The sequence below is a fragment of the Oncorhynchus tshawytscha genome, linkage group LG13, assembly GCF_018296145.1.
Source record: "Oncorhynchus tshawytscha isolate Ot180627B linkage group LG13, Otsh_v2.0, whole genome shotgun sequence".
NCBI lineage: Eukaryota > Metazoa > Chordata > Actinopteri > Salmoniformes > Salmonidae > Oncorhynchus > Oncorhynchus tshawytscha.
This window is the reverse complement of record NC_056441.1, coordinates 48,732,888-48,746,278: the sequence shown is the minus strand read 5'-3', so window position 1 is coordinate 48,746,278 and position 13,391 is coordinate 48,732,888. Positions and strand designations below refer to the sequence as shown.

General features: G+C 43.4%; 1 protein-coding gene across 1 annotated transcript; it reads right to left on the bottom strand.

The window, feature by feature from the left end:
• Positions 1 to 4,086: 4,086 nt before the first annotated feature.
• Positions 4,087 to 12,262, bottom strand: hepacama (hepatic and glial cell adhesion molecule a). Its single transcript, XM_024442087.2, has 7 exons — positions 11,481 to 12,262; positions 9,556 to 9,903; positions 8,800 to 9,081; positions 6,420 to 6,513; positions 5,890 to 5,969; positions 5,386 to 5,465; positions 4,087 to 5,273 (listed from the first exon to the last, which is right to left on the bottom strand). Exons 1-7 carry the CDS (start codon positions 11,572 to 11,574, stop codon positions 4,938 to 4,940), a joined length of 1,314 nt encoding a protein of 437 aa, XP_024297855.1. The 5' UTR covers positions 11,575 to 12,262; the 3' UTR covers positions 4,087 to 4,937.
• Positions 12,263 to 13,391: the final 1,129 nt, after the last annotated feature.

Sequence of the window (13,391 nt, the reverse complement as noted above, 5' to 3'; positions counted from 1 at the left end):
GCTCGGACTAATACGAGAGATGACTCCCGTAGAGCAAAGATAATTTCCCCAAACATTAAACTCAGTCAAACAGACCTACTCTTCTGTATTTGTTTACAATATTAATTTGTGCCAGCCCAGCTCAGCCGCCTCAAGAAGGGTTGTGTTTAAATGATCTTTAAAAATGGAATAGGAACAGTGGGGCTGAGAACAACATATATTTTCAATGCTTATGTAAATTGAGAGTAAGGAGCATTTACACCTTTTTGGGTAATCGGGGAGGCAGAATCAACAGGACAAAGGCGACAATGTGAAATGTGCGGTCCGATTTTCATGATAAAAGACGTACAACCAATCTCTCTCTCTCTCTGTTTCTCTCTAGCTCTCTCTCTCTTTCTCTCGCTCTCTCTCTCTCTCTCTCATACTCTCTAACTCACACCTATCGCTCTCTCTCTAGTTCTCTCTCTCTCTCTCTCTATTGCTCCCCCTCTCTCCCTCTATCTCCTTCCCCAATCCCTCTCTCTCTCTACCCCCACTCTCTCTCTCTCTCTCTGTCTGTCACACCCTGATCTTGTTTACCTGTCCTTGTGATTGTCTCCACCCCCTCCAGGTGTCGCTTATTATCCCGCTGTATATATCCCTGTGTTTCCCGTCTCTCTGTGCCAGTTTGTCTTGTTTGCCAAGTCAACCAGCGGTTCTCCTTGCTCCTATTTTTTTCCCTGTTTCTGTTTGTTTCTAGAACTCCTGGTTTCTACCCCTGCCTGTCCTGACTCCTTACCCCTGCCTGTCCTGACTCCGTACCCCTGCCTGTCCTGACTCCGTACCCCTGCCTGTCCTGACTCCGTACCCCTGCCTGTCCTGACTCTGTACCCCTGCCTGTCCAGACTCCGTACCCCTGCCTGGCCTGACCTCGAGACTGCCTATTGTCTGGTACTGTTTGGACTCTGACCTGGTTTATAAACTCTCGCCTGTCCCCGACCTGCCTTTGCCTACTCCCTTTGTTACAATCAATATCGTACCTCTACCATCTGCCTCCTGTGTTTGCATTCAGGTCTCGCCTTGTGCCCTTATACTCTCTCCTGCTCCCTCAGACCCCAACACAGCTCAGAACTGTTGAAGACTGCTCAGAAGCTCCTTTATCCCCTTTCTCCTATCTTTTCTCGAAATCCTTTATGTTTTGTGTCTGGAGGGTGAAAGACCCTTATTTACCTATTCTTCCTCTTTGTCCTCCTCTGTAGCTATCGGATACGTCAAGCACAGATACGGTCCTGTATTTTACCACGGGGCAGAGAGGCATTTTTAAAGCAGGTTTTCTGCAGTTCTACACATTTTTCCATGAGGTGGAGGGAAAATGTTATAATACCTTTCATGCAATTCTATTTATTTTGCTATGGGGCAGAGATACATCTCTGTCGCTTTTAAATCAAGTTTTCTGCCGTTCTACACATAAAGAACATTTACCCATTTTATAACACATTTCATGCAATCCAACACATTTTGCAATGACATTTAGAGAGAATGTTACTATTTTAAAATACATGCCCATGCTTTTTATTTTCCCATGGGGCAGAACAACATTTTTGCCGTTTTAAAGCTAATATTCTGTGATTCAACACATTTTGCCATGAGTTTTAGAGACAATGTTGCCATGTTATAATACGTACTACATTTTGTGCAATTTTACATATTTTGCTATGGGGCAGAGAGGCATCCTTGTTGCTTTAAATCACGTTTTCTGTAGTTCTACACATTTTGCCATGGGGCAAAATTGACATTTTGTCACACCCTGACCATAGTTTGCTTTGTATGTTTCTATGTTTTGATTGGTCAGGGTGTGAGCTGAGTGGGCATTCTATGTTACATGTCTAGTTTGTCTAGTTCTATGTTTGGCCTGATATGGTTCTCAATCAGAGGCAGGTGTTCGTCATTGTCTCTGATTGGGAACCATATTTAGGTAGCCTGTTTTGTGGGTGATTGTCCTTGATCTGTCTCTGTGTTACTTTGCACCAGTATTAGGCTGTTTCGGTTTTCGTGGTACGTTTAGTGTTTTTGTATTTTATTTGTGTTTACTTTGTTTCATTAAACATGGATCGCAATAGCCACGCCGGATTTTGGTCTGACTCTCCTTCACCTAAAGAAAACTGTTACACATTTACCAATTTTATAGCAAATTTTATGCAATTATTTGAAGAAATTCAATGTGGCAGAGACATTTTTGCAGTTTTAAAGCTAATTTCCTGCAATCCAACACATTTGCCATGAGGTTTAGAGAAAAATTTGCTATTTTATAATACAGTTCATGCAATTATATTTATTTTGCCATGTGGCAGAGACGTTTTAAAGCAAATTTATGGCAGTTCTACACCTTTTGCATTGGGGCAGAGAGAACATTTTGTAATTGTATCAGACATGTCATGCAATTCTTCAAAATTTTCCATGTGGTAGAGATACATTACTGCAGTTTTAAAGTACATTTTCTGAAATTCTACCATTTTTTTTCCCATGTGGCAGAGCTAAAGAAAATTAAGTTTTAAACCTAATTTGATGCAATTATACACATTTTGCCATGGAGCTGAGAGAGAATGTTGCAATTTTATAAAACATTTCATAGAATTTTACTTATTTTGCCATGGGGCAGGGATACATTTTTTGTTGTATTAAAGCAAGTTATCTGCAGTTCTACACATTTTGCCATGGGGCAGAGAGAACATTTACCAATTTTATAACACATTTCATGCAATTCTACTCATTTTGCCATTGGGAAGATGTTTTTACTTTGCAGTTTAAAGCAGGTTTTCAGCAGTTCTACACATGTTGCCATGGGGAAGAGGGTATTTTGCAGTTTTATGAGAAGTTTCATACAATTCCACTAATTTTGCCATGTGGCAGATATTTTTTACAGTTTTAAAGCTGATTTCCTGCAAATCTACACATTTTGCTATTATGCCAGATACAGTATCTGAGTGAGAGTGAATAACAAACTCAATGGGGGCCCCTGGAGGTCAGGGACACTGGGCACTTGCCATGTGTGCCCAGTCAGTATTTGGCCATTATTACAACAAGTTTAGATAACTGTCTAGACTAACTTACCAATTTAAAATGTGTTAGCTGACATGGCTAGTTGAGTGACTGACAAAATCAGAGAGAAACTGCTGATGCACAAATTTCCAACTTACAACTGGTGTATTCTACTATTCTAACTCTCAACAATAGGTTGAGACTCAGACTGAGTTCCTAAAAGAATAGCTTACGTCGCTTATGCCTAGAAGCCGGCACAGAGGTTATAGTGTCCTCCACCTGTAGGTCTTCTCGGCTGGGGCCTCAACCTTCATCTCCACCTCTGAAAGCACTTTAGCTCAATCTACCAGTTGGTATGCTGTAGCCCTTAGTGTTAGAGTGCAGGTCTCCATTTAAAACACAGTAATTGTCCCAGGGGTCTCATCAGTTTGATTAGAAGTATCCACCCCATAACATTAAAGAGAGCTCGGCTATGATTAGAGAGGTATTAGGGATTTGTATCTGTGTTTGTGTTTGTGTGTATTGTGTTTTTACTCAGGTTGTGTTGTTTTTCACATTTTCTGCATTTTTAAAAACATTTCGTAAGGACTATTGGAACACTAGTCCTTTGAGAGCTGAAAGAGATCCTAATGAAATAAAATCCATCAAACCTTCAGCTTTTGCTTGGGCATCACCTACTGGACACAATACGGACTTGCAGTCTGGCATGCAGCTCATGGCCACACTGTATGCCACTGTCAGTCTGTGGGGTTGTAGGTCTGGCAGTGGGAGAAGCTGACACAATTTTGAGTCATCTTTGCATTAGACTGCAAACTTCATGATGGGAGTCTTAGTGTGAACTTAATGTTGAGACTGCATAACTCATCAGGTGGAATAAAGAAATGAAAAGGGGAGAGGGAAACAGCAACAAGTCCACACACTATCATGGCAGCTCTGAATCTTCTACCCAGAAGCCCTTACAGGAGGAGCCAAATAGAATATAGGTATGAATGCATGTCAAAATAAAAGTCTTACGTATTACACGCCTCACAGTATTGAATAGAACTGTTTTTATGCTGGTATACAGGTAAAAGTAAAACTATTTTATGGTAGAGGCATTTTGCAACTTTGCATTTATTGTTACATTTATTAGGCTATAAATGTCATACTTCATTTTGAAACATGGAATAGAAACACGGTTTTAGGATGAAATGTTATTTGAAAAAAATGTATTTGGAGGCAAAAGGTCCTAAAAACAATGCTAAGAACATCACACACACTATTGACATATGTACATAATGAGTCCAAGGCTTCAGCTGGCAGTTTCTGTGAAACTCCCTTCCCCATTACCTCTACTGGAAGTAGCAAATCAAATGAATTAGACGCATTATCATTACCCCAAATTTCAAGTAATAACATATCCAGATCCCAGTGTAAATTGACTGTGGCTACTTACACCCCCCTTGCCCCTTACCATGTGGCAACTGCCACACATTGACTGCCCCAAAACATTATTGGTGGATACTGTCTGTTACATGAGTTCACCAGAATAGCCATGGGGATTAGCCTGGTCCCAGATCTGTATGTGTTGCAGCTCACTCCTCTGACTACCATTGTCACCACAGCAGAGAGGAGTTGGCTAAAGCGCAAAGTGATCGAGAGTCAGGCTACATGGAGGCCATTGGTCCAAGTTGATTCACACCTGAAACAATCTCAAAGCAGTGTTGTGCAGTATGGATGATGCTTCATGTTTTTAAACTTTGGTGGCGAAAAAGAACAACGTACCATTTTTCCAGGGGTATAGGGAAACCCTGATCAGTGCAGTTGATCCTGGTGCAGCAAATATCTTTACACCAAAACCCAGCCAAACAGACAAGATAATCGACACATTTCCATGGTTAGATGTGGATGAATTCTACAGTAGTAGCAGTGATAGGTGAGTGAGGGTGGTCATTCAGACATTAATCCCGGTCGTCGGCCTCTGAGGTAGCCGGGGGCTCCTCTGTCTGTTGATTGGTGGGGATGCCCACAGGAGGGCGGAGTTTACGCCCTGAGCTCTGGACATGTGGAGGTGATCCAGGGGGTGGAGCTGAGGGCATGACAGGTGGCTGAGCAGAGGGCTTGAGTGGGGTGGCAGGGGGTGAGGGCACAGGGGTTCGAGGGTATTTGCGAACGGGCCGGGTGGGTGCTTCGGGTGAGTGGGAGGATGGTGGGAGGGGGCTGGGGTAACCAGAAGGGGCGAGGTCTGAGGGGCTGATAGAGTTGGCTGAACAATCATCCTCACCTTCAAGACTCTCCTGGAATAACAACAATGAAGGAATAGAGTTAAGCAGATGAAAAATGAAGGGAAAACTAGCAACATTCTTGAAAATAAACTAGTCTTCGGTAATTGAAAAATCTGTGACTTACATCTTCATTGACAACATAAAGAGCCATAGGGCTCCTACGGCCATGGGTTCCATGGGCTATTGTTTTTGGCACCACGTCAACTGCAAATTAAAGAATGTGTGAACAACTGCACAAACTGAGAAATGTGTGTAGGCCACAGGTGGCCGGTGGCACCTTAATTGGGGAGGACCGGCTCATAGTAATGGCTGGAACAGAATACATGGAATGGTATCGGACACATCAAACACACGGTTACCATGTGTTTGAGACCATTCCATTTACTCCATTCCAGCCATTATTATGAGCCGGTCCTCTCCTCAGCAGCCTACTGTGGTGTAGGCCTACTCTGCAAAAACAAATGTGTATTGACTATAACTTTGCCATGAAATCCATCCATCTAAAAAGCTTTGCATTCAAATATCTGTAATAGGAAGAGTAAATAAACTACAAAATTAGCGTGGGGAACAAAGAACACCACACATTCAAAAAGCACTGTCAAAAGCTCACATCCCTCTCTCCCCTTACCCCCGTGACTGATGTCACTCCTCTCTACATATACCGGAGATCTCTGCAACATGGCTGCCATGGCAGCCCGCCGCTTCTTCCTTGAGAGAGACAAATGGTAGATTAGCGTTTCATATGTGCACTCGCGTAGTGTTTACATTCTGTCTCCTCGAGAACATGTCAACCACAATTGTTTTGTAAAATACAGCACATAGTGTAATTCTAGCCTGGTCCCAGATCTGTTTGTGCTGTATAGCCACAACATTGACAACAACCATCGGAGTAGGCTATACAGCACAAATAGTTCTGGCACCAGGCTAGTGGGATACCATTATCACTGCATTGTAAACAACAGCGATATAATCCCTCCCACACGATGCTATCAGTGTCAGAACCTTAGTGTAACATTGGACATGCACCTGCAGAGTAGCCGAGAGCTAGGCCAGGGGATTACGGTTCTAGCCGCCTGCTCCCTGCCTAGTGCCTAACTCTAGTCCTCGAAAACATATCAAAGTGAATAGGGAGATGGAGGCACAATGTGGAACTCTTACTTTTTAGAGGGCTTCCAGCAGGCGCACACTGTCACCAGGGTGATGAGGAGGAAAATGCCCCCGGTGGTAAGAATGATATACAGGGAACTCCGTCCTAGCAAAGGAATGAAGCCTATGATTAACAGAGCAGTCCTTTCTCAAACACCGCAAACACTTCACCACTGTACAAGCAAAGAGTCCACTAGACAAAGATATCACCTCTCGGGCTCTGGAAATTAGCTACACTCTCCTCTTTCTCTACTATGGGCTTGTCTGAACACACTCCACTGTAGAACTTTTAGTGGAGGCCACAATAACATCTAATAAAAAGGAACCATTTCAGAATGAGTGAACATGCTAGGTTCTCCTAGTGTGGAACTGGATCTGTTTGTCCTGTCTGGACAACTTTTGGCGCAACAATGACCATAAGAGTTGGCAAGACAGCACAGACATACCTGGAACCAGACTAAGGTTTTCCATCACTAGCTGTGCCAGCCAAGTCTGTGTGTAAAAGCTAGGATAGAAAGGTGCAGCTTTGAGGCTTGTACGGGGCTGTATGTAAGGAGAGAATGCAGGGCCCTTACGAGGCTAGCTGATCTCTCGACGCACTGTTGTAGCATCCCAAATGGCAACCTATTCCCTATATCGTGCACTACTTTTGACCAGAGCCCTATGGATCGTGGTCAAAAGTAGTGCACTATAAAGGGAATAGAATGTCATTTGTTACACAGCCCTTGTCTCAGTTGGGGGAAAATGAAGGAAGGATTAGTATGCTCCACTGGGGCAAGACCTCAGCTCCACCGGCTTCCTTTATCTACTGGCCCTCATAAGTATCTCAAGCTTTTCACTGGATTACTCTCTCTCTCTCTCGCTCTCTCGCTCTCTCTCACTGCTCTGTTTGTCTCTGTCTGTCTCTCTCTCCCTCTAACCTTGTATCAATTCAGTTTCTTCATAATGAACTTGCATCTCAACCTTTCCCTGACAGGTACAGTACCAGTCAAATGTTTTCACACCTAGTCATTCAACGGTTTTTCTTTATTTTTACTATTTTCTGCATTTTATAATTAAAGTGAAAACATCAAAACTATGAAATAACACTTATAGTATCATGCAGTAACCAATCAAAAAGAGATTAAACAAATCAAAACATATTTTAGATTCTTCAAAGTAGCCACCCTTTGCCTTGATGACAGCTTTGCACACCATTGGCATTCTCTCAACCAGCTTCATGAGTTAGTCACCTGGAATGCATTTCAATTAACAGGTGTGCCTTGTTAAAAGTTAATTTGTCGAATTTCTTTCTTCTTAATGCGTTTGAGCCAATCAGTTGCGTTGTGACAAGGTAGAGTTGGTATATAGAAGATAACCCTATTTTGTAGAAGACCAAGTCCATATTATGGCAAGAACAGCTCAAATAAGCAAAGTGAAACAACAGTCCATTATTACTTAAAGACATGAAGGTCAGTCAATATGGAACATTTCAATAACTTTGAAAGTTTCTTCAAGCGCAGTCGCAATAGAGTTACCTCTGGTGCAGAGGATAAGTTCATTGGAGCCTCAGAAACCGGCAATTAACTGCACCTCAGATTGTAGCCCAAATACATGCTTCACAGAGTTCAAGTAGCAGTCACATCACAACATCAACTGTTCAGAGGAGACTGCGTGAATCAGGCCTTCATGATCAAATTGCTCTAAAGAAACCACTACTAAAGGACACCAATAAGAAGGAAAGACTTGAGGTGTTATGGTGCTTTGCTGGTGACATTGTGATTTATTTAGAATTCAAGGCACACTTAACCAGCATGGCTACCACAGCCTTCTGCAGCGATACGCCATCCCATCTGGTTTGGGCTTAGTGGGACTAACATTTGTTTTCAACATGACAATGACCCAATACACCTCTTTGACCAAGAAAGAGAGTGAGATGGAGTGCTGCATCAGATGACCTGGCCTCCACAATCACCTGACCTCAACCAAATTGAGATGTTTGGGACGAGTTGGACCACAGAGTGAAGGAAAAGCAGCCAACAAGTGCTCAGCATATGTGGGAACTCCTTCAAGACTGTTGGAAACGCATTCCAGGTGACTACCTCATAAAACTAGTTGAGAGAATGCCAAGAGTGTGCAAAGCTGTCATCAATGCAAAGGGCGGCTAATTTGAAGAATCTCAAGTATAACATATATTTAGCTTTGTTTGACTTTTTTTTGATGATTCCATATGTGTTATTTCATAGTGTTGATCTCTTCACTATTATTCTACAATGTAAAAAATAGTAAAAATAAAGAAAAACCCTTGAATGAGTAGGTGTGTCCAAACTTTTGACTGGTACTGTCCATGTTGAAGCAATCAAGATAAATATCCTTACTAGGGAGAAAGTACTACGACTGTAGTTCTACTTACTGTAGACGGTGAGTTTGACAGACACACTCCTCATGCTACTGATTGGGTTATCCACCGTACAGCTGTAGATGTCATCGTCTGACATCAGCACCCGGGCGATGGTCAGATACTTCTGGTCATGTGACAGGAGCAGGCGCGAGTCGTTGGTCAGCACCTTTCCCCCTTTCAGCCAGCCATAGGTGGGCTTGGTGCCATCGCCGTGGGAACAGTGTAAGGTGAAGAGTTCACTCAACTCCAGCACCGAGGAGGCTATCATTTGGACGTAGGGTCTGGACACAGGTACTGTGGGGACAATACACAACATGTCAAATAGATTCACTACATGTGACACAAAGCATATTCCACTGTTTAGATAGCATGCTTATCCCAGTAAAGGATTTGTGAAGAAATAACAAGCTATCTACTCTCTAAAGTAGGCCTTAGAAAGAACTTATAAATGCTGCTATAAGACGTACTTTGTTTAATGTGTGACCTCACTTTTTAGCCTTGCACCTCAGTCTGCAATAGCATCATGTGATGTAAATTCACTAGGGTGAATAGTTGGTCAGTTGTTGGACTGTTCATTTTAATCCGGTAGCCTGAGCCGTATTGTAAATACAATCTCAAATACAATGCCATTTACCAGACGCTTTTATCCAATGCGACTAACAGTAATGCTTGCCTAAATCTTTTACATACATTATATGTATGGCTGGTCCTGGGAATCGCTGCAAGCACCGTGCTTTACCAAATGAGCTGCAGAGGAAACTCTCCTACCATCTACGGTGAGGTTGATGTTGCGCTCCGCAGTGAAGGCATCGTCGGTTATGGAGATCTCCACTTCATAGGCCCCCTCGTCAGACAGCTGCAGGTTGTGGAGGAGCAAGGTGCCGTTCTCAAACACCATGATGCGGTCCCTGTACTCGGGCCGCAGGTTCCCGATGATGCTGGTGCCTAGTGACTGGACTACGGTGATGGGCTGCTGCTTGTCCCTCTTCAGCTGCCACTTGATGACTGGTTGGTCGGAGCTGGTGCTGGTGTAGCTGACGGAGAGGAAGGCCTCTCCACCCAACGTGCCTCGGACCAGATGAGCCTGACTGGTGATGTTGACGCCGGCCACTCTGACTGCATGGACACAGCCCAAGACACAACGTTCAGTGAACACTGTGGCAGACGATACAGTGCAGGATAAAGTGATTGCATGCATGCAGGACGATTTGATGGCTCTAAGTGGTTGATTACTGTCACCACATTCACATCAAGCAGAGTGATCTGGCCTAGTATAAGGTCCTAATAACGAGTATGGAACTTTCTGATGTTTTGGCTTTTGTATTTATATTCCTCTCACAGATATACAGTATAAAATAAAGTCAGATATGGGCCTATATTTTCCACCATTCCTTAAATTAGTCCAGGAGTAGATCTAACTTTTATTCTTGAAAGCGGACTTTCGAAATCAAGACTCAAAATCCAATTCAATCTACAAGTGAAAACAACGTCCTCAAACCTCCTCATTATTACCGCAATCAATTATTCGGTGAAAGTTCAATAACAGGACAGACCCTCTCCAAACAAGCCCAACATATTACATCTGTTTTGATTTGTGTACCATTAATGGATCCCCCTTGAGCATACAGGAGGATGGCTTACAACATAACCCGCATATCATCCTTTCGTCTCGTTCTGCCCTGGAAACCACACACAGTAACGCCATTATGCTCACAGTGGAGCTTCCTATAAGTCACCACATCCTCGACCACATGTAGCCATAGGGTACTTAACGGACGGGCTGTTGCATGTTATGTTGGGGCAATAGAGAGAGAGAGAGAGAGCATCTGGCACCGACCTTCCTCGGCCACAGCTCTGCTCCCTGTAGCGTGTCTGCATGGCATCGCTCGATCGCTGTGGTAACAATTTTCAGCCTGAAGGGGGTTGCCAGGGAGAGGCAGACAAAGGCCAGGATTGTTGGACTGATTTCCTCCCTCCAGTGATATAAAAAACACTGGGAGAGACATGCTCTTTGTGATTGTAGAAGCAGGAGACACAAGGGTTCAGTGATTCTGCTAATAGTGGATGGCCACAATGACACAACACACAGCTACACAGCAGAAGCAGGCTGAGACAGGCTCCTAATGCAGAGAAACCACCACTGCCTCGCCTGGGCTCCAACTCCAAGTCCCCCAAAGCCTCTTCTCGTAATATCATAACTCTTAACCTATGCTTCACCCACTTACATCCCAACAACAGCTCAGCTCACCCAGGCTCTTTTCACTACAGCTGTATGGCTGAATAGACCTGTGCCTTCGAGCTAATCCACACAAGAGGGTACACCAGGACAAAACAACTCTCACTGCCTGGGCCAATTAAATATGTTGTACAGCACTTAGCCTACTTTAACATAATATGTAATGAATTGATCAAGCACATAAAGGAACAATGGTTACCACCAAATCATGCATTATCAAAAAAATATAATGTAAAAAATAATTTGTGAATTTAAATAGGACAGCTGTGTAAATCTCAAATATATACTCGATCGCCTTATCACCTATTACTTTACTACCATGTGATAAACATACTTGCCAATATAGTCACATATATATTCATTCAAACGATCTATTAATTCCTGATTCAGCCACTAGTTCTTCACCACATTGTGTTTCCCAAAAAGTAAATCATGACGTTTGAAAGTGTTCACTTACCTGCCTGGAAAAGTAGGAGGAGGCCGAAGAGTGAAAAGTGCGAAGGAATGGCTGTGTCTTCTTTCGAGGAAGTCGTCCTCCTCTCCTCCTTCATCTTGGGTACAGCGCTGAGTCCCTCTCACACCCAATGAGCATGATTTGTCCACTCCAGGCACGTCCCTGAGAATGCACAAGACTGCAAGACTGGGCTCAGCTGCCTGCACACTCTGAACCCCAGCACTCAGGACCCCAGCATGAACAAAAGCACTGTGTGTGTGTGTGTCCTCAGCTTTGTTAGACAGAGACATAGACAGATAAGCACAATTTTATTATTATGCTGGGAGGCTTAAGAAGACAGCTACATTTAAATGGTGTTATTTTCTGTACTGCATTTGTATGGCTGTAAAAATGTGCTATTACCAACGATGAGATCATATCTTTCAAGCATATGCATATGGTTTCAATACATTTCAAAATATTGTGTGATTGAAAACAAGTGTATTCAGTAACAGTACCTTAATTGTCATTCCTACAGTGCTGCTCGGAGTTGCTTAATAAACCAAAGGCTTTATAAAAGGACCCCACTCGGAGAAACAGAATAACTGCTCTTGAAAAACAACTAACTGCTATCCTCAACTACTGTCCCCACCCCCTCCAGACTCTAACTAAGAGAGAAACAGTGATTATGTATTAGTCCACACCTTAAAAAACTGTTTTGCAATGAGAGCAAGCAATTATTTTTGGACAAATTCAGGTTAGTCCCTCCCTGTCACGGCCCATTTGCTTCCGTTTGGTTATTAGTGCATACACCCCAGATGTAAGATGATGGGAAGAGAAGTGTGGGAAGTACTCAGAAAAAACATTCCATGTGTTCCCAATGTGGCCACTAGGTGGTGCATTAAAATCTGGAAATCAATGAGCACAGAAGTAATACACGGGAGACATGAACAGTATGACACCGTGATTGATGTTGTTATAACATGTTTTGATATTTCTGATAATCTTATCATTGTGACAATACCTGCAATTCAGCTTCTTGTTGCAGCATGTACACTGCAGTTCAGACAAGTGAAAAGTACATCCTCTCTGACACTGTACACTGCAGTTCAGACAAGTGAAAAGTACATCCTCTCTGACACTGTACACTGCAGTTCAGACAAGTGAAAAGTACATCCTCTCTGACACTGTACACTGCAGTTCAGACAAGTGAAAAGTACATCCTCTCTGACACTATACACTGCAGTTCAGACAAGTGAAAAGTACATCCTCTCTGACACTGTACACTGCAGTTCAGACAAGTGAAAAGTACATCCTCTCTGACACTGTACACTGCAGTTCAGACAAGTGAAAAGTACATCCTCTCTGACACTGTACACTGCCTTCAGAAAGTATTCACAAGTCAAGTATCCCCTTGAATCTTTCCACATTTTGTTGCGTTCCAGCCTGAATTGAAATGTATTCAATTGAGATGTTTCGTCACTGGCCTACACACAATAACCCATAATGTCAAAGTGGATTTATTTTTTGTATTTTTTTTGACACCCCAATTTCGTAGTATCCAATTGTTAGTAGTTACTATCTTGTCTCTCCCGTACGGGCTCGGGAGAGACGAAGGTCGAGAGTCATGCGTCCTCCGAAACACAACCCAACCAAACCGCACTGCTTCTTAACACAGCGGGCATACAACCCGGACGCCAGCCGCACCAATGTGTCGGAGGAAACACCGGACACCTAGCGACCTGACCAGCGTGCACTGCACCCGGCCCACCACAGGAGTCGCTAGTGCGCGATGAGACCAGCATATCCCTACCGGCCAAACCCTCCCTAACCCGGACGAAGCTAAGCCAATTGTGCGTCGCCCCATGGACCTACCAGTTGCGGCCGGCTGCATCAGAGCCTGGGCTCGAACCCAGAGTCTCTGGTGGTACAGCT

Excerpts from the sequence above, each read along its gene's own strand:
- hepacama (XM_024442087.2), bottom strand. The coding sequence starts at position 11,574 with ATGAAGGAGGAGAGGAGGACGACTTCCTCGAAAGAAGACACAGCCATT. Across the intron at positions 9,904-11,480 it reads CCTCCTACTTTTCCAGGCAG|TCAGAGTGGCCGGCGTCAAC; the intron begins GTAAGTGAACAC and ends GTGTCCATGCAG. Across the intron at positions 6,514-8,799 it reads TGTCAAACTCACCGTCTACA|GACGGAGTTCCCTGTATATC; the intron begins GTAAGTAGAACT and ends TTCCTTTGCTAG.